Source organism: Gracilinanus agilis, chromosome 4, assembly GCF_016433145.1.
Source record: "Gracilinanus agilis isolate LMUSP501 chromosome 4, AgileGrace, whole genome shotgun sequence".
Classification (NCBI taxonomy): domain Eukaryota; kingdom Metazoa; phylum Chordata; class Mammalia; order Didelphimorphia; family Didelphidae; genus Gracilinanus; species Gracilinanus agilis.
In genome coordinates this window covers 111,627,256-111,648,699 of record NC_058133.1, presented here as the reverse complement: position 1 = coordinate 111,648,699, position 21,444 = coordinate 111,627,256, and the positions used below count along the sequence as shown (strand labels likewise).

Genomic DNA, 21,444 nt, shown 5'->3' with positions numbered 1-21,444 from the left:
TGAAGCCACCAACCAGAATCTAAGTTTCCCTCCCCAATCTGCTCTCTGTTCCTTCCACAAGGAACCACATAGATTCTATACAACATCACTATGGCACACAGTGGGATAGTCTAATAGAGTTGAGGGGAAGGAGAGGGAAGAAAGCAGATAAGTGAATTTAGCATAAAGTAACAGAGATTTAGAAAGTGAAGGAAAACAGGTTGCCCTACACAACCCTAAAGCACATTAATGACAAACTGGGAAAGAGGAAAGTTTAGAAAGTGTTTATCAGTCTCTTTCAGCCTTGACTACATCAAATCTTCTCCCTCATACCCCAAACTCATGCCCAAATAATACCTGTCCCAAGAGACCCCATTAGAATCTGACCAAGGCAGAAACCTGGGTGGAGCAATGTGTCACACCAGATCTGGGAATGACTGAAGTTGGCTGGTTCAGAAACACAGTCTCATGCTGTGGGTTAGGATTAATTGAAGATGTGGAAGTTAAAAGTTAAGTCCTAGGTGATTAGTGAAAGGGGAAAAGAGGCTGGGTCTGGGGAAGAACACACACAGTTACACCACTGGAACGCTGACTTGGGTCTTCGGCTGGTCAGCCCCTTCTTGAGCATCCAGGGCACGGAGAGGGCTGAGGGGCTTGAGGGGCCGGCTCCCAACACTGTAATTTCTCGGGCGCTTTATTGTATCCGAACTGGACAGAGGCGTAAAGCTGTTCCTTCTCATCCTTACAGGGGTTTGATTCTTGGGGAGGTTGTTCTGATTAGAAATGGAGGGACACCATAGGAATGAAAGCCAAGCCAAGAGCTCATTCGCAAAGGTTAAACTACTCCCCTGATTCTTGGTTTTCTGTCATCCAGAGACCTCACAACAAAACAGGAACTAGCCAGTTTCTCTTACCACTGGGCATCTGAAAGGTTTGTAGAGGGAGATAACTCATCTAGTCTCATAATCTCCCGGGGGGAAACAGGCTCAGAAAGGAAAGAGGACAGACTTTTATCTCAGGTCTCAATGGCTATCAGGGTTAGCTCTAGGAAGAGAACTAAAACCTCCCAACTCCTTGCCCCATAGTCCCCTGGAACATCCTGTCCATCAAGTGGGGGAGCCTTTCCAGAAAAAAAGATTCGATTTCACTTTACTGAAATGTTTTACACCTTTCATTGGAATTCCGGGGCCCTCTTTTTAAATGTCATAATGCTATTTCTGAAAAGTAATTATTATAATGAGTCAATGTCCATTCTCATGACAAAAGAACACACTAACCAGAGGACCAGTCTGAAACAGTTATCTTTTCATTGAGCTTAGAAGTGCCCTCAAACATTCATATTCTTACTGCCCAAAGCTCAGAGATATGAGGGTGATAGAAAGGAGGCCATTCCATCTAGAAAATACTTACAGTTGGCTTATCTCGGTGAGTGTTCACAGCTTCCACATTGAGCTTTACTGTTTCCACTTTGCACCCTGATGGAGAAGTCAAGGAAGAATGGGAGCATTATTAGATGAAAAGTTAAAAGAAGAGGATTCCCAGTACAGAGAAAGGTCCCCCCCAAAAGCTGGCCCCCTTCTACTTGACATCAGTGAGTACAGTAAGAGAAGATCTCAAGGGCTACTAAACTTGACTTCTTTAAAATAAGATGCCCCACGGGTCTTTCTCTGGCAAGGTCTGTTACCCTCTCAGCAAACTGCTAAAAATACTGTATTCTTGATTCTTCTCAATTCCCCATTTCCCAGGATTGCCCCTGAGCTCATAATTACCATAGGCCACAGGTGTGAGTTTGAAGATGGTGTGGAGTGGGCACCTCAAGTATGGGAGCTCATCTGAAACCAGAAATACGTAGTGAATAAGACTTTTGCCTCCTTTTCTATCTGTGGTTTGTATCTCCAGTGCCTAGCACAGTGCCCTACACATAGTAGGCACTTAATAAATGATTATTGATTGATTCACTGAATAATATTGCCCATAGGCAGTGTGGGGGAGAAACTGGGTTAGAACAATGGAGGCTTGAAGGACCACAACTTTTCTTTTTTTCCTGATGACCTATTGTCAGCAACAGTAGAACTTTTCCTCTGCAGTTCCCACCAGAAAGTCCTGTTGCCATTAAAACCCAAGCTACAAGGTGATCAGGTGGGGAACAGATGAGTTGTCAACATCGGCTGATTTAGGATGAGCAAAGGAGAATGGAGATAAAGGACTGGACCACAGGATTCAGGCAGTTCTTGTGGGAAAGAAGGGTTGTGCGAAGGCTTCTTATATGCCCATTTAAGGAATGCCTTCTATGTGGAGCAGCTAGGTGGTTAATCAGATAGAGAGCCAGGCCTGGAGATGGAAAGTCTTGGGTTCAAATCTGACCTCAGACACTTCCTGTGTGTCTCTGGGCAAGTCCTTTAACCCTCACTGCCTAGCTCTTACCATATCTTCTGCCTTTAACCAATACTTACTATTAATTCCATTATAGAAGGTTAGATTTTAAAGGGGGAAAAAATGCCTTCTGTGGACTAAGAGATGACTATGAGGCTGCAAGCTAGGGAAACAGGGAGAACAGAGATGGCACCCCTTTCTCTGTTCTCCCTTGTCTCCTTAACTTGCAGCCCGATAATCATCTCCCAAGCCTAGTCCTGCCCCTTTCTCTCCCCATTTATCACCTACAAACAAGCATTCTGCTGCATCTACCTCCCCCCCCCCCCCCGCCCCATTTTTTCTTTCTAAAGAAATACGGATCTCTCCGGATTGTCCCATGCCTCAAACATACAGATTCAAAGGTTAGAAGATAAGAAGACTCAAAGTAATGAATGGGGAGGAAAGGTGTCAAGTATCCCCAAGCTACAGGATGGACTTCAACTTAGGGGCCAAAGAGATGGGGGGGGCTTTTGCAACAGCAGGGCTGGGGATGGCAAGGGGCATGTTCAATAGCTGCTGGCTCCCTCTGCCAGTCTGTAAAACCTACTCTCGGGAGCAGTGACAAAGTGCCAAGGGATTCTGGCATCATCAACAGGCGAGCCTTTTCCCTGCTGCAGTTTCCCCACCACCCCCCTGCCCTTCGCTGGCACCTGCATTCTTGTCCAAGAAGTAGGCCAGAAGGCAGCGCATGACAGCCTGGTGGGCGATGACGAGAACATTGCCCTGGCGTTCTAACTCCATGATGACTGGCTCCAGCCGCTGCACCAGGTCCTGGTATGACTGGAGGAGGAAGCCAGAATCAAGTTGGCAGCTAAGTTTCAGTCAAATGATCCCTCTTTCTCTTCCTTCCCTAACTGGTTTCTTTCCAACAGGCACAGAGACTCTGTGTCGCCAGCTAAGTTCTCTTCTTATTCTTGGGAATGCCCAGACCTTTCAAGAACAAGGTTTGGACTGAGAAAAAACACAGGTCACTGATAGAGGCCTGGAACCCATTCTGCCTTCTTTTCTGTCCCAATCAAGATGTAGTGGATTTTTAAGGAAGCAAGAGTGTCCCAGGGTATTGCTGGATGCTTAGGTGATATAATAAAAACAGTGCTGAACTTGGGGTCAGGAAGACCTGAGTTCAAATCTTGCCTCACACACTTAATTGCTGTATAACACTGGACAAGTCACTTCACTATTCTTGGCTTTAGTTGCCTCATATGGGGATAATAATAACAATTTCCTACAAGGGTTGTTGTAAGGATAAAATGAGATATTATACATATATATATATGCATACATATGCATATATATATATAAAGTGCTTTGAAAATGTTTAAAGTACTCTGTCAGCTATTAGCATATTGTTATTTATAATCAGAAGTCACAATTTGAAATCTGTCTAATAAAGGAATACTTACCTCCCAGGATTGTTAGGAAGAATAAATGAAAGATTATTTGTAAAGTCCATTGCAAAGCTTAAGCGCTGTAAACATGCTAGCTATCTCCTATCATTTTCCATTATTGTTTGATTCTCTTGGAGGCTAGGCAGCCAGAAAACATATGCCCCCTTGTTTCCAGGAATTCAGATTAAAAATCATTCAATTTGCCAAAAAGACGACCACTTACTTTGGGGCAAGCAGGAAAGACCCAAACCCATTTTCTACAGTTTATTATGATTCTGTCTCTAGGTAGAAGTGGAAGGAAGAGTAAGAATAAACTTGTAGAAGTTGTACTCTTTATTTAGCAGAATGTATTGGTCCTATAGCTAAGACAGGAGATCATGGAGAACCAAAAAGTCTCTTTTCCCAAAGATCAGGACAAATATACCACCACATGCAATCTGTCTGATCTAGCCTGACTAGAGGCAGGAACATGAATCCAGTGGCCCTGTGGGTCCTCTCTTGGACCAGAGGGATCATGATTAATTAGCTCTTCCTAAGACTTTAGCTCCTGCAGTACATTTTTTGATGACAAGTCTTACCTCCCCTCCTGGGTAACGATACAAATACTTCTCTTGGTCCCGGAGGGCAAACTCTTCTGGGTATTGCTTCTCAATCTCCTCATAGGTCATTTCTTCACACACACCCTACAGGAAGCCAAAACTTGCTGAGGGTCCCTGATAACCTGGTACTAAGCCCACCCCTTTCATGATTACGCAAAGCCTCTATGCCACTAAGGCAACACCCAGAAGAAATGAAGAACTGAAGTCAGAGGGGCCTGGATTCAAATCTCATCTCTCAGCTTTCACCTCTATTTCTCTAACCACTACAGGAGGATATCCTTAATGTATTGGGTGGGATGAGACCCTAATTAAAGATTCTGGGGGATCAAGAGAAGGCAGTATGAAAAGGCTTAAGACTGAGGGGAAGCTGAAGAGATTAGAAGACACTTATAAGAAATGTTTTAAAAGTTAAAGTGTAGAATGAGAAGGGAAGAAGAAAATGGCTTTGGGTGATAAAAGGATAAGAATCTGATACTGAACCCAGAAAGGTTTGAGGTACTTTATTCTCTTCTGGGTATTCTTCTCCTGATCATATAAAAAGAAAAGTAGAGGAAGTCCTGTTTACCTGGTTTCTACTACTGTCAGGACTTCTACTTTCTTTTTACATGACCAGAAGAATACCCAGAGAGAATAAAATCACTTCAGAAGATCCTTTCTAGGTTCCACTCTAGGCTTCTGCCTAGGAACCACATTGGCTAGAAAAAAATAGTCCATATTCTGCTCTTAGCAGTGGTGAAGAGGCAGGAAGGTGTCCACTGTAGTTTTACCAGAGATTCTACCATCCTAGCAATGTGACTTTATTGTTCTGCTTTTTTGGAAATACCTGTCAAAAGGATTAACTCTGTGGGTCTCCTGCCTCAAAAGAAGTGGAAGAGAAGTACAGGTATCCCTTCCATAACTCAACTTTCTCCATCATGGTTTTGATAGATCCCAGGTCAGTGTAAGAAAAAAATTCAGACTTCTCTGGTACAGAGCCAAAAAATATAACATGGATTTTCCAGATTGAGGAGATGCCACGCCCCTAACCTCCCATGATGTGAAAGGAATACTTGTACATTCCCTTGCCATAGAGCAGCCCTAACAGCTGTCTACTCACAGCATCAATCTCATTCAGTATCTTCCACTGCTCATAAGTCACTCCAAGGGACTCTGCAGTCTGGATGGTTCTCTTTAGCTGACTGGTCCACACTTTGAGGTCCACAATCTCCTGTTCCTCCAGGAACTTCCTTAGTGCTTGAGAAAACTGAGAAGGAGAAGGGAGGGGAAATCACTGTCTCTAAGTGGAAATGGCAGAGGAGATGGCCAAGATCACTATTAGAAAAGAGCTGAAAAGCTACAATTATATCCAAGAGGAAATGGATTTCATTTGGAACACTTGGTAGAATGCTAAGAATATAGGAAGGCACTCAACAGGTACATGTTTTTGGAGCATGACTGGAACTGATGATGAAGGGTGTCCTCCTAATATGCTTAAACACTTGACATGACTACAAGATGACAAGGGGGCAGCTGGGTGACTCAGTGGTTTGAGAGCCAGGGCTAGAGACAAGAGGTCCTAAGTTCAAATATGGTCTCAAACACTTCCTAGCTGTGTGACCCTGGGCAAGTCACTTGACCCCCATTGCCTAGCCCTTGCCACTCTTCTGCCTTGGAACCAATATGTAGTATCGATTCTAAGACAGAAGGTAAGGGTTAAAAAAAAAAAAAGACTACAAGATGACAGGATAGCACCATCCCTGTTCTACAAACCTCTTTAAGCAATACAAAGAATGTAAATGGGGATACAGGAGAGGCCAGAGGGTAGACATGATGATAACAATGGTGACCATGATTCTGACTGGTCTGCTGGCCACCTACTCACCTGCTTTCCTCGGAGAGAGAGACCAGAGTCACCCCCAATTTTGCCTAAGAGGTTGAATTCGCTCTCTCCATGTCGACAGAGATAGATGGTTCGGGGCTGGACATGGATGTTCATGAGGTAGTATACTATCTTACTCTGGATGTAGTCCTGTACCCGGTTCACCAGGAACCTCTGCCCCACGTTGATCACCTTGATGAAGGACAGATCCCTAGTACAGAAGAGAGAAGAGAGAAGAACCCCTCCAGAGGTGAGATCCTGGGGAGAAGGTCTGAGGAAAAACTCAGAATGTGGGGCCTCAGTGTGAATTCCCAGAGCTGTTTTTTCTCTCACCATTTCCAGCCTCACCAACCATCTGCCTCATGTGCTCATCCCCTGACCAAACCACAAGAAAATGATCTTTTCCTAAATAAGATTAAATACAATCTACTTTTAATTGGATAAAAACATCCAGTGCCTACTCTAAGGCCCATCCTGGCAGGGACATGGAAGCTCTAGTCCATGCCTTTGAAGAGATCAGCTAAGCAGTGGAGTGGATAGAAGCCTGGGCGTGGAGTCAGAAAGATCTAAGTAGTTCAAATCATACCTGAAACACAGACTAGTTGTGTGGCCCTGGGTTAGTCACTTAACCCCAATTGCTTTGCCACTCTTCTGCCTTTGAACCAATACTTAGTATTGATTCTAGGACAGAAGGTAAAGGTTAAAAAAACAAACAGCACAGTGCCTGGCACATCATAGGTCCTTAATAAATGTTTGTACCCTTTCCCTCCCCTCCATCCTCACTATGTTCCAAATGGAAGATAAAAATAACACAATATTGAGGGAATAGAGAATTAGCTACCAAAAACCCTTCACTACTTACTCCATATATAAGCCATTGAGCCTCAACATCTCTTTACCTTCTCAAATATATATTTTTGAGAAATTAAATTTTAAAACAGAGTTGCAGAAGGATATATACCTATATATAGAATATACACCTTCTGCCATAGACCCCCCACTCCCAAAACTATGTGCGAGTCAAGGACTTGAGCCTCACTTGTCATAGTTGTCAGGGTCGAGAGGCCGATAGGTGACTTTGTAACACTCGATTCTCTTCAAGAAGTCCTCCATCACATTCTCCCTGTTCCTCTCTGGGTAGTCAGGGCTCGATACCTTCACTTCCTGGAAGAATAAGCCTAGTTGGGAGCCAGGCACAACCCAAGCATCCTCATAACACTCTCCCTCTTCTGCCCTCCCTTCTGCTCACACGTCTCTGCCAGTGAGCTAGAGTCAGCCTTTCATTAGGGTCAATAATCCCCTTCAACTAGAAAAACTGTTGACCTCTGCCCCTGCCCCCAAACCATCCCGGCTAACCCTGACATTAACTCAGGGCCAGGCAGAAGTTTAACTTTGCTGGAGCTCCTCCTGGACCCTGGAAAGTAAGATGGGCTGAAAAAAAAAAAGTGAGGAGAGCATTGAGATTTTTCTCTTACTCTAATAATAGTAATAGTATTACTAATGGTTACATAATTAATTATGATAGTGACAATGATTACCTCACATCTAAGTGGATGTGATGTAAGCCTACAAAGCATTTAATATATAGAATTTCATTTGGCCCTCACAACCACCTTTTAAGGAAGGTGCTATTATTATCCCCATTTTACAGAGGAAGAAACTAAGGCTCATAGAGGTGAAGAGACTTTCACACAGGCCAGTAAGTGTCTGGGGTGGGAATTGAACGATGGTCTTCCAGTCAAGCTCTCTATCCACCATGCCCTGCTTCCTCTGTGACCCTATATCAATATGTATCCCCACAGGGATTCGGACTTACCATCTGAGCCTAAATACTGGGACCAAATAATTACCTGACAGATGGCATTCCTAGATTAGACCCCTGCCAGGAGAAATGTCTTAGTCTGAGCCTCCAGCCATGACTCTTCTCTTTGGGTCAGGGTTCCAGACTGTGAGGCTGCCTTGCTTTGGCCCTCAAGCTATGCCTCTTGTTTGCTCTTCTATGTTTCCCCTGTCTTCCACCCAAACGTGTCCCTGATCCCCAGTGGAAGTTAGGAAGGAGAAAAGTGACTGACTACTTTCAGCATTAAGTCTCAGCTCCTTCTGATGGTTAACCAAAAAGGCTCCTACAACCCCGCAAGGACTCAGGTGACCGAGGAAAGGGAGTGTTTGCTACCCACCAGAATGTTGGCTGCAATCACATCAGGATCATCGCAGACGGATTCCACAAAGAATACCTGAGGGGGAGGGAGTAGAGCAGGGCGGGCTGTTACATAAGAACACCTTTTCTTCCCCTAAGCATGCTTGGTGGTGAGAATGGGGCCTTCAAGAAGGACATGTAAAAGATACGTATCTTACCAGATTCCCAGGGCCTCAGGCACACGGGCCATGAGTCTGAGAAAGGATCTGAAACCAAAGCACTCAAGGACTGGGGACCAGGCCCAAGGAAAGAGTCCCAAATACCCAATTCCTTTCTCTCCCACTCCCCGATCCCACCGCCCTGGCATCATGGGCCAGGCCCAACCTTGAAGGCATTCTCCTTGGCAAAGTTCAAGATCATGTCCCTCCTCTCCCGGGTGGTGTTGGTAGCATCGAATACCTGGGGAAGAAAGTGCACGGTGTAGATCAGAGAGGACAAGGGGCAACGGGAGATAACAATGGAGCTGGGGGGTGGGAGATAAGAGGATGAGCTCTGCTTACCGCAATCTGACCACAGTCATCAGTCAAATAGGCCTTAACATCCTCCAGGGCCACCAGGGCACACTGTCTGCAAAAAAGAGAGGACGGATGGGGCAGATGTCTTAGAAGACTATACAAGGACAACAGAGGGAATGGCAAAAACGGGATCAGGGTTAGACACACATCTCTGCTCACTCTGTTCCCCTGACCTTTCCAGGCTGTGCCTGGCTCTTAGGTCCCCCTTCTGGGCCCTTTTGATCCTCCCCTCAAGATCAGACACATCTCTATGGGCCCAGCTATCAAGAAGGCAGGAATGACTAGAACTTAATGTCGGAGGCTTCTCTGGCCTCACTTTTGTACTCAGAGCCTCTGGATACGTTTCCCTTGGAAACCCTCAGGATCTACTGCCTAAAAGGAAAGTCAACGCCTGGCCCACCCCTTCCTCTTTGTGGCTGTGGCTTGCCCAGGCCTATGCCTGGTGGAGGGGGACTTACTTTCGGATCTTCATGGCCTCTTCATTATCATGCCGGAAGAAGTCATAGGATTTATACGATTTGACCGCTTCACGTCGATATACTCCGAGATTAAACACTGTGGAATAAACTACCGGTTAGCCCCTAAATGTCATATTAATAGCCCCAGTGTCGACAGGGTGTCCATGGGTTAGAAATCAAGTCTTTCCCCAGAATAGGCTAATCTATCCAGAACAGAAAGCTAGGAATTGCCCCCCTACTTCCCACCACTGCCCTGCTCCTGTCTGATCCAAGGCTGGGAATAGAGATGTCTCCCCCATCACTTCCACCCCACTCAATCAATTCAGAAAATACCTATAAATTTGTCTAGGGGCAGGGAAGGGCATTGAGCAGCCATGCTTGGAGAGCGCTGGTGCTGCCTGCTATAGACGCTGGGGAGCATGGAAACCGAATCCTCTGAGCCCCCTAATCAAAGGACGAAGGGTGCCCAAGAGCCCAAGTTCCTCTCCATCGCTCCCCTTCTCTGGGATATTATCCCTCCAGACTAAATTGCACCTACCTTTGGTGGGTACCCCAATCCAGTTGAGGTATCGAGTGAGTTTCTTGGATACGTAGGTCTTGCCCCGGGCTGGCAGGCCGATCATTACAATAAGGGTTGGGGAATTTGTCATGTAGGAGGCCCATGCTGCAAGCAGAGAGAACAGATGGGGTGGGCAGGAAGGCTGAAGTGATGCCTGCTACGCCTGCCTGGGGCAAGACAGATCAAACCAGGAGTGACAACAACAGCTAACGTTTCCATATTACTTTATGGTGAGTTCATATTAATTTATAGTCCTATTTAGTAGGTGTCATAAATAGGATTTGAACCTAAGTCTCCTGACTCCATGGCCAGTCGCATTCCACTGGACCAAGCAAAGCATTTTGCGCATATGACCTCATTAGAGTCTCATAGCAATCCTGTAAATGGCTCCTCATCTTGCTCAGAGGGGCTAAGCAATCAGCAGCAGTTGTTCAAGATCACAGAGCTAATAAGCACCCAGGCAGGATTTGAACACAGGCCTCTAGCAATCAGACACCCTTTGTACTCCACCACATAATTATCTCCGGAAGAGTTTGGGCCTCTTTCTTTTCAACTATCTGATGACTGCTTAGCATCAGGAGGGACAGATGAAAGAGCACGGGAAATAAAAGGAGGGGGCCATAGCAGCCTCTGAAATGCCTATTAACTGGGGAACTGAAGAGGGCCTCTGGCACCAGGTGACCCTAAGAGGCTGCTTCTCCCCACCAATTCTTTTGCCTTTCAGTGGAGTCTCTTCAGAATGCAGTCAAATTCTAGAATTGGTTATAATAACCCCAAAACTGAAAAATCATTTTGTCTTTCCCCCAGTACCCCTACTCCCTATTACAACTAAAGCTAGGATTGACTAGCTCATCACTGAGTCACGGGACACCAGCCCAAGGGATGACTTAGAAGCCTAAAGGAGGCAATACAGTGGAAAGGAAAATTCCTGTTTTTGAAGTCAGAAGACAAATGTCCCCCATCCTGACTTTGCTTGGTCATTGACGTCAAGGCAACAAAGGGAATAGAGCCCTAAGTCTGGCGTCAGGAAGACCTGAATTCAAATCCAGCCTTAGACACTTCCTAGCTGTGTGACCCTGGACAAATCACTTAATCTCTATTGCCTCATCTGAAAAAATGGGGGTCATAACAGCACCCATCTCCCAGGATCGTTTTGAGATCATAATTGTAAAGTATTTAGCAAGGTGCCTGGCACATAGTAAGAGTTACAAAAATGTTAGCTATTAATATTATTTTTATTTACCCCCGGTACAACCCTGCTTAAGTCAGTTGACCTTTCAGCTCCAGTTTCTTCATCTTCACAATTTCAGATAATTTTGTTTTTGTCTTTGTATTGCTGGTGCTTAGCATAGAACCTTATTCAGTAGGTGCTTAATGCTGAACTCAAATGTTTTGTTAAATCTGTGAAATAAGAGGAATAGGTCTAGATTTGTGATGGTAACCCTATGGCATGTGTGCCAAAGGTGCCATGCAGAGACCTCTCTGCGGGCACATGTGCTGTCTTGGGCAGAATAATTACTAGAAAGGCTGAGGGACTCGGCAGAGCTGCTCCCTTTCCCTTCTCCACCATTCCTCCCCACCCCTCCTCTGTGCTTACCCCCTCCCCTGAGCAGAGTGACCAGGCAACACCCCTCCCTTTCTCCCACCGTCTGGGACAAGGGACTGCATCAGGGTAGGGGGGGAGGTGTGGGGTGTGTGTGTGGGGTGTCTCCTCTCCTACCACTGGGCCCAGCTCCAACCCCCTAAAAGATCTCTACTTTCTTCCTTCCTTCCCCACCAGCTGCCAATATGGGGGGTGACCCTGCCCCCCAAAAGCTAACTGCACTCTGCCTAATGGGTCTCCCACCCCCACATGGGTCACAGCCCAATAGGCAGTCCCACTCCCAGCACAGAGGCTGCAACATAGGTGCATCACTGTTATGCAAACATAAGCAACCTAAAGGCTTGAGGTTGCATCTTGGCTACAGACCCAGCAGGAGCCCCTGGGGCTACATTTGAATCAGCCTCAACAAGGACTTGCACAGCCCAGCCCCCCCCCAAGCCTTCCCCCACCTAGTCCTGATCCTACTAGTCTTCTCTGACAGAGAGAACCCCTGCAGTAGCCCCCTCACTCAGCTGGATGCAGTGATGGGTCCCTGTGGTGGTGGTAGGAGGTGGCTCCCTCCCCACCTTTGCCTGTCCCCCCACCCTGCTCCCACTGCCTGTGCAAGCCAGCTGGGAGTCTGGCACCTGCTCCCAAACACAGGGGTGGGGCACTCTGTCTTGGGGGCAGAGCATGGCATGTGGTCTCTAAAAGGTTTGCCATCACTGGTCTAGATGATCTCCAAGGTCCCTTTATCTCTAAAGCCTATAAATTAGCCTCTGAAATCAGTAACTCTGAGCTCCTCAGGGATCCAGGCTGTGGCAGAGTCCCCATTAAGTTGTGTAGTCCTGAGGGTGACACACGACATAGAAGAAGGTGTGATGTCCCCTGCAGGCTCCAAGAATAAGGGAACTGGGGCACCATCAGAGGGGTTAGGTCAGAAGTAGTCCCAGTCTATCATTCTTATTAGTTACAGTAACAATCTCTCCTGATTTTCACAGTATTGGTAGGGTGCTTCTCTCATCTGACCTAATCCCAAGACTTCAGATTCATTCTTTTACCACCAGGCACCTTTCTAAATGCAAGAGTTTGTTTATATCTGGGGATAAATTTTATAAAAGTCCATGAACTTAAAAAAATCAGTAGAACTGTATTTTCAGTGTAATTAGTTTCCTTTGTCATCCTCTGTATCTTCTTTTATGCACTTAAAAACATGGGACAGGCTTCACTAGACTACCAGAGGGGTCAGTGTCACAGAAGAAAGTTAAGAACTTTTGCACTAGGAATACAGAAACAAAAAAGACCCTGTCTTCAAGGCCCTTTCAGTCATGTTCAAAACAAAATATGTACAGGGTAAATACAAAATAATAGGGGGAAGGGGAAGGAGATAATAATCTTTCCTTCCACTAAAATGATAGTAAAATTGAGGCCCAGAGGAAGTTAAGATGACTGTGCTCCTAGGATCACAGGGAAAATTGGAACAGATCCAGGCAAGAACTATAATCTCCAACCTTTGAATAAAGGGAGATCTTTGTCCTGCTTTCACCTGAAGTGGCCCCAGTCTCCTATAGAGTCCTTTGGTGACCTAAGTCTGGGATCAAAGCCCAAAGCTGGAATCAATTTCCAAGGGCTGATTTTATAGTTTGTCTGGACTTGCACACACCCAGGGAAGTAGGGAGGGCAACAGTGTGAAACAGGTATAGAGTAAAGTAAGGCCTAATAAGGAAAAGACCTTAGGAATATTACTTTCCAGGAGCAGGAATGCTGCCTGCCTGCAATTGTTCCTCTCCTAGAAGTGTTTATCGTTTTTCTAATCTATGTGTTTGTGGTAAATCTAGAGAACTTAAGTGCAAATGTTAAAAAAAAAAAAAAAAAAAAAAAAAAAAAAAAAGATCAAAATAGCTGTTTTAAATAATCAAAAAGGGAAAAATGATATTTTCCCTAATTTTTCATACTAGATATTAAATGTATAAACAATATGAAAACAAGAATAGAAAAAGCACTGAATCAAGAGTCAGAGAACCAGGGTTCAAAATGAAGTGTAGGACCTAAGACAAATCATTTCCCTTCCTGGACTTTAGCATCTTCATCTGTAAATTGAGGGATTTGTATTTCATGATCTCTAAGGTTCCTTCCAGCTCTAAAATCCTCCAGTCTTAATGAGTAGGGACACTGATTCCATACAACTACAGACCCTGGGATGGCAATACTTTTACCTCTTTGATGAAAAAATGACAAAAAGAGTGTTTTGGTAAAGAGGGGATAGATTGGGGTCCAAGTGGAGCAGGAAAGATAGCTATATTGTAAGAGGAATTGGAATCTGAAAGAAAATTAGATCCCAGGGAATTCCTTGGATCAAATCAAGGTTAAATGACTTGCCAAAGGTCACAAAGCTAGTAAGTGCCAAAGGTAGGATTTAAACCTATCTTCCAGATTTCCAAGCTCAACACTATACCTACATCATACTGTTTTACAATCAAAGAAAAAGAGAAACCATTCCTTCCACCCCCAAACAATGACGGGAATGAAAGTGGAAGGAGAAGCCACTTGAAGATAAATGCATAACGAAGGAGAAATGATTTTGTTCCCTACCTCCTATTTCTTCCCCTAACAACTCCAACTCCTAACTTCTTTCATCTAACTCCTATTTAGGATCTCTGGGCTAAGGTAACCATTTTTCTATTCTCAGCAGAGCATGGCTAGTTCCCTGCTGAATGGCCCAAAGCGATGGTTATTCTCTGATTTAAGTCTCTGAGCCCCTGAATCTTAACTTTTTCTAGCTAAGGAGCTGTACACACTCCTCAATCGCCTATTGCTCAGCTCATTACCCAGGCTACTTCTTTCTCTTAGACCAGCTTCACCCACACTTCACAGTCCATTAGGTACTTCCCCCAAAGGTCCTGTTCCCTTCTCCTACATCTTGGATCAACAGAGCCTGGGGGTTTCTCTGAAGCTCCAGGGAACACAGCTGCTCAGTGTTTACCAAACCAAGATGAGCCTAATAAAGGCACTGGAAAACAGCACTTGCTCCCAACCAAAATTTTTCCCTCAGGAGTGACAGATTGTAGGAATAAACGATGCTCCCTTCCTCATTCATTCACTCAGCCAAGGAACAAACTAAGAACACTTTGTCCTACCCCTAACACACTAAATTTCAAGGGCCTGGGGGCATCACATCAGATGACTCCAGTTCCCTTTTCCCCCACCCTAATCCTTAGCCAAAACTTTAAAATTCTAAAATTGTCGCAAAATTTTCCCTTTCCTCCCCATCCCCATCAGCACTTAAGCTGCTGTATCACTCATAAACTCATTTTTTCATAATTTTCATAATGGGAAATAGAGGCAGAGCAATTTCTGTTTTATAGATAGGAAAACTCCGTCCCAGACAAGTTCTATCAGGAACAAAGTCCTGATTAAAATCCATGTCAGTTCATTCATTACTAGTCACTAAACTACCTACCTCTGTCAGAGTTCCCCCATCAATACCCTGAAGACCCTGTCCCTAAGATAGAATCCAGATAACAAATGACACCTCGTTCTTGCTTGGACCAACCTGAGTTATGTAAGGGAGTTCTAGAAAAAATTAAGGAACCCCTATTCTGAGCACCCAACAGAGCAACAGCTCTGATATTACAGGTTCTAGAATTCCATCTTGCTGAAAGCCCTTCTGCCCTCCCTGTCCGTCACCTTCCAGAGTCCAAGTTGGCTTACCCAGCGGTAATTAGGTAGCGAAGGGATAATAGCTGAGCTATTAATAAACTGGCTGAGGGTATGAACAAGAAGGAGCTATGAGACCCTGTTACATTATGCCAGGAGGCAGCAAGGAAAAGAAAATGATTCTGCTAATACTCTCTTAGCTTAATTTTCCCTTTGGACAATGGCTGACTGAGATTCCAGTCCCAGGGGGATGGGAAAATCAGACATGCTGAAATGAAACAAGACAGTGTACAATACTTCAGGCCAGTGGTTCCCAAACTTTTTTGGCCTACCGCCCCCTTTCCAGAAAAATAAATTACTTGGCCCCCTGGAAATTAATTTTTTTTAAAATTTTAATAGCAATTAATAGGAAAGATAAATGCACCTGTGGCCATCACAGCTCCCCTGGATTGCTGCAGCACCCACCAGGGGGCGGTAGCGCCCACTTTGGGAATCACTCACTGCTTTAGGACAACCCAGCAGTAGGTACTTGCATGGGGAGTGGGGGAGGTGAAAAGTCAGGAAAAGGTACAGGAAAAGGTCAAGACCAGAGGAGGGGAGGTAGGGCCAGGGATGAGGAAGGCCAAGGTCTCTCTGTTCCCGTTATGCCTGAAAACTCTGGAGGAAGTTCCCCAGGGACACAAAGAGCCAAACCAGAGAGAGGAGGAAGGTTAGGCAATGGGGAAAGTTCAAAGTGGGAGGAAGATTAGCATAAAGAGGATTCTGCTAGCAAAAAGTAGTCTTCCTAGGGTAGCTCAAAGGACCTCACCGTACTGGGGTCAAAGAACTCCAACAAAAACTCAAGTTTTCTTAGAACTGTTGGCACCTCCCTTAAAATACAATAATCAGACTTTTAAGTACTTGACTCTTCAAACTAATTTAGGAAGTTAACTAATTCAACTTCCTCATTCTGCAGATGAAAGAATTGAGGCCCAGAGAAGTGAAATCAACTAATGAACTTCCTTCCTTCCTTCCCACCCACCTTCCTTTCTTTCTTTCTCCCTTACCTTCCATCTTAGAATCAATACTGGGTATTGGTTCTAAGACACAAGAGTGGTAAGAGCTAGGCAATGAGGGTTAAGTGACTTGCCCAGGGTTACATAGCTAGGAAGTGTCTTAAACCACACTTGAACCCAAGACCTCCCATTTCTAGGCCTGGCTCTCTCTTCACTAAGCCACCTAACTGCCCTCAGCCCTCAGAATGTTCTTTCTATGATGCACCTTTCTGGATCCCCCAGATGCCAAGGCTCTTGCTCCCAAATTAAACTTCTCTGTATATGTCGTCTCCACTTATAGAATGTAAAACCCTGTTTGAGGACAGGAATTGTCTCATTTTTGTCTTGGGTGCCTAGCATGGAACCTGGCACATAGGTGCTATATAAATGCTTATCAGTTGGCTTCCACTATACCAAGCTACTGGTCAGAAAACATACATATCAAGAGGATGATTGCCAAAGATGAAATGAAACTTTTGCAAAGGATGTTCACTCGGCAAAGTGGATTCCGGTAGTGTCCCTTTAAAGAGTGAGTTCTAGGACCCTTAGAATCTACAAAAATTCATTTTGCACATACAGTCTTTCAGAAAGGTTTCTACATGTTTAACTCACTACCCCATCAAAGAAAGGAGAGAGGCCCTGAAGAGATATGCCAACCTTGGCTGCCCCTATTGCTACACATCTCTAAAGAGTCTCATAAGAGCTCAGGGATGTGAGATTATCATAATTAATCATGAGGCCATCAAGGGCTTGACATCAAGGTTGAGGCTCCAGGAACAGTTTGGAACATGAAATATCTGTCCCTTCCCCCGTCTGTCTCCTGCTTTTATCTGCTATTAATAACCAGTGGAGTGAGAAAGCGATGAGCTGGCATACATCTAGGGAGTGAGAGGTGGAGTAATTCACAGGTAAAAGTTATCAGACTTTGTCTGGGTTCCCTGGGAAGTGGGGAGAGGGTGGCGGTTGGAGGGTTCCAGTCAAGCACTAGCACACTGAGGAGCCAAACTGTGGATAGAACCTTGTGGGGATCAGCTATGCAGCTATGAAAATTCCAAGGCTAGTGAGAGAGGACAGGGAAGGCATGAGATGTAAGGAAGAATAGAAAATGCTACTGCATTGCTTCTCCATCCTCCCCATTGATCATCTGCATTTTTAGCTTCTCAGACAGACTGGAAAATGCTTGACTCACTGGTCCCTTCAAAAGCTAACAGTACACAAATATGCAGTTACCAAGAGTTAAACATTCAGTCAGGTGAAGCAGGCAAGCACCTTCACAGGATCCTAGATTAGGAGGTATAAGGGACATTCAAGGTCATCAATTTCGACCTGTTCCTTTATAAATAAGGACATTGAGGCACTGGGAGGTTGAGTGACTTGTCCATGACCACACAGCTAGTTAAGTGTCTAATGTGAGACTTGAACCCAGGTCCAAATCCAACACCCTACTCACTTTACCACATGGAGGAGTCTGGAGATTGGATTAAGAGACATGGTTAATATGATAGATATGAGCAAGGGTATAAAAAGAATAAAGCACTGACTTGATTACAATATTTCCAGTAGGAAGAAAAGAAAGGGATCTAGGCAAACTTTAGCCTAGCAAAGAACTGGAGGTGAAAAAAGTAATAGTTGTGTGACTCCCTGGCCCATTCTGTCTTGTCATGTCCTGTCCTTCTCAATGGGAACATATTGTTATTTGCTCAGAAGGAATACTTTAAATAGACAACTTGCTAAGCAAGATCTGGCAACAGTGGCAAGCATTTCCCCCCTCAAACCCATATTAATAAGAGAGAGAAGGGGTTATAAGACACTTAGAAGACCAGAAGACCTGGGTCCAAATTGTGGTCCTAACACCTGTGTATCCCTAGACAAGTGATACTTCCCTGTATGTCAGGTTCTTCCTCTGTAAAATGTGAGCATTTGATTGGTTGGTTGTTGCCCTCACTCCAAAAGGACCAAAATGACATCACTGGTAATGTTTTTTAATTCTTGCTTTTTAATTAGCTTTAAGTGAGGCAGAATTGCATAATTCCAGGGTCATTGAAGCCCAGTGGCATGACAAAAGTAGATGGCTGGTGACGGCTTAGGATGCAGGGGAGCTCTAAGTGGCTCCAGAGTCTGATTCAGCTGCCTTCATGGCCACTGGACCAAAATGTTCTCATCCATCTTCTCCAGCAGGAGAAGTCCTCACATTCCTTGGGTAGTCATCCCTCAACTCACTGAAGGGTTTTAGGTGTAGCAGTTACCTAAAATCTGGTTTAACCATTCTGCTGAGATGGTTTTACCCAGGGGTGGCTACTGCACATGCTTCAGCTTCTGTAAGAGCTCGGTGGCATAAGGAAACAAAGCAGCCCTGTAAAGAGTTCAACTCACACCAGAACTAACCTACCCTGAACACCCAGCACACTCTGGGCATTTGATCAAATGGTCTCTAAGGGTCTTTCCAGTTCTAAACCCCTTTTGCTTTTGGTCCAGAACTGTGATTTCATTCTCAACTGATGCAGCTTAGAGTTCTGTAATGTCTACCTAAGCAAAGTGATTTACTCATGGTTGTGTAAATCAGAGGCAAGACTTGAACCAAATTCTCTGTCCACACTGCCTCTCCAAGATAAGAATAACAAGGATCATTGATATTTAGAGTTTTTGCATATGTTATCTTATTTAAGCCTTACAACAACCTTGTGGGGTTAAGTACTACAATTTTCATCCCATTTTACAGATGAGGAAACTAACTGGCTCAAAGATAAAAAGTTACCACTCTGTGTTTACTCAGCTAGTAAATCTCAGAGGTGGTTGATCCTATGGATCCATGACCTACCACAGCAGAAGGACCCCAGGGACAAACACTCTCCTTGTTGCATAAACAGGAAATTCACTCATGAAAGCTGGGAGGAATGGAAGACTTTTAAGTCAGATAAGTGGTTAAGTGTTTACTATGTGCACTGACCTGTTAAGGCAAAAACAGTCCCTGACCTCAAAGTCACATTCTAAAGGAGAAGACAACTGAGAGATAACTGGGTATATTCAAGAAATCTGCAGAAGAGACAGAAGATAGTTTTAGAGGAGGAGGTTCTAGTAGCTGGGAAGGAGAAGGGCCAGGAAAGGACTCCTAAAGAAGCTGGAATATAAGCTGATTCTTGATAAAAATCAGGGAAACCAAGAGGCAAAGGTGAAGAGGGAGAGTATTTGGGCAAAAAGGACAACTAGTACAAAGATTTGGAGATAGGAGATAATGTAGTCGGGGAACAGCAAATTGGCCAGTGCTGGTTTGCTCATAGGGTTTATACAGGTGAATAAAGTATAAGATAGGAAAGGCAGGAACAGGCCAGGTTGTGAAGAGCTTTTATGCCAGAGCATTCTGGAGGTAATAGAGGTCTCCTAGAATTTACTTAATAGAAGATGACATGGACAGATCTATCCTTTAAAAGCTTTTAGATTTAGAAGATTTAGATTTTAGCAGCTTTAGGATGATCAGTTGGAGTGAAAAACTTGAGGCAGAGGAACCAGTTAGAAACCTATTGCAATGGCCCAAAGAGAGAGGTAATGAGAGCATGAATTAGTATAGAGGCTATATGAGAGAAGAGCAGGAGAAATATATATATGAAAGATGCTATGATGGTTGAAACAACAAGGTTTGGCGACTGATGAAATGGGTAGGATTAGAGTGAATAGATGAGGATAACACTGAGTTTGCAAGCCTAGGTAGTACCCTCAATAGTAATAAGGATGTTTAGAAGAGGGGACGGTTTGGGTAGGAGATAATGATCTGTTTTGGACATTGTGTCAGAAGCAGAGAAAGGACCACAAAATGCTCAACCCTGGGACAGCATCTGTGTTCCCAGGCTATATACAACAAGACCATGACCACTAACATTTATACATCACTTTAAAGTTTGCAAAAGATTTTACATGCATTAGCTAAGGTACATGTATCTTTACATATATTATACATTCATTCCCTGCCCCCCATTTTCAGCAAGATTCCCACTGGAAAAACAACTAGTGGGATTTCAACTCAGAGGACTTTGCTCGGATATTTACTATGACTCTTATTCTTAACCTCTCTGATTCTGTTTCCTGAAAAAGAAAATATACCACCTGCCTCACAGGGGACTTGTGAGAGGAAAAGATTAAACTGGAATGTTATTATTCCCCATTACTCACAGCACTTCTTCTCTGACTGTCTAAGATTAGTAGCCTTGATTTCATGACTGTTCTGTTCTGGGGCTGGCACCAGATTCTCAGACATGGTAGTTCAGTGAATCAAGGCCCCAAGGGGCTTCTGGAAGAAACAAGAAAGGTGAGACAAAAGTAGGTGAGAAGGAAAGGAGCCAAGACATCCTTCTCCATCCCCTCCCCCCCCCCAAAAAAAATACTAGTAAGGGGAAAAAAAGAGACTTAGGCAATTAACAAGTAAGAAATTCGAAGCAACAAATACACATCCACTGGACCATCCTGCAAGAAATGTTAGATGAGAAACTCTGTGAGCAGGAAGCCGGTCCGTAAGGGGAAAACCTAAGGGTAACTAACAGGAAGCCAAGACAGCTTCAACACTCCTCCTCCTCCAGGATTCCTAACACCCCTTCCAACCCAAGTCACCCACGCACTCATCCACACCACCAATACTCCTGGGACAAGGAGTTTCTAGATTTTAAGTGTAACCTGAGGCCCAAGGAGATTAAGTGACTTTACCAATATAACACAGCAGGACGAAGATTGATCTTTGATCGGAGACCAGGTGCTAACTACTCTTAACTCCGCAGACTCCTCCCCACTTAGGTCCCCCTTAGTAACTGGCCAGCCAAGAAAGGTAAGGCGGCTTTGCTTCTTGGAAGAGCTTTCACGGTCTCCATACGGCCTTCAAGGCTCCCCTTCCTTCCTCTTCCTTCTACCCCGACATGTATCCCTAGGGTTGCCGGCAATCTAAATATTCCCCGCAGTCTGCAATGCACCGGCACCAAGGATCCCAAATTTATCATTCTTCAGGTTCTTACCCCAGTGCACCAACCGCCCCTTATCCCGCCTGGCCCCAGGCCCCATCCATCCTAGACGCTGCGCAGCAACTGCTCACCTTAGTGATCCCAGTCTAGGACCAGCGAGTCCCGGGGGAACCCAACGGCACCACGGGCAGGGGCCGGACATGCAAATCACATTCAAATCAACTGCCCGAATGGCCCCGCCCATCCTGTGACCCCACCCCCACTGC

General features: G+C 44.8%; 1 protein-coding gene across 1 annotated transcript; it reads right to left on the bottom strand.

The window, feature by feature from the left end:
* Positions 1-483: 483 nt before the first annotated feature.
* PFKFB2 (6-phosphofructo-2-kinase/fructose-2,6-biphosphatase 2) lies at positions 484-20,487 on the bottom strand. Its single transcript, XM_044671836.1, has 14 exons — positions 20,403-20,487; positions 9,945-10,070; positions 9,407-9,503; positions 8,934-9,000; positions 8,758-8,832; positions 8,414-8,470; positions 7,276-7,400; positions 6,240-6,447; positions 5,475-5,621; positions 4,358-4,462; positions 3,042-3,171; positions 1,749-1,811; positions 1,390-1,454; positions 484-752 (listed from the first exon to the last, which is right to left on the bottom strand). The coding sequence occupies exons 1-14, from the start codon at positions 20,485-20,487 to the stop codon at positions 552-554; spliced, it is 1,551 nt and encodes a 516-aa protein (XP_044527771.1). The 3' UTR covers positions 484-551.
* Positions 20,488-21,444: the final 957 nt, after the last annotated feature.

Excerpts from the sequence above, each read along its gene's own strand:
- PFKFB2 (XM_044671836.1), bottom strand. The coding sequence starts at position 20,487 with ATGTCTGAGAATCTGGTGCCAGCCCCAGAACAGAACAGTCATGAAATC. Across the intron at positions 4,463-5,474 it reads TACTGAATGAGATTGATGCT|GGTGTGTGTGAAGAAATGAC; the intron begins GTGAGTAGACAG and ends GGCTTCCTGTAG. Across the intron at positions 1,455-1,748 it reads ACTCACACCTGTGGCCTATG|GGTGCAAAGTGGAAACAGTA; the intron begins GTAATTATGAGC and ends CTTCTCCATCAG.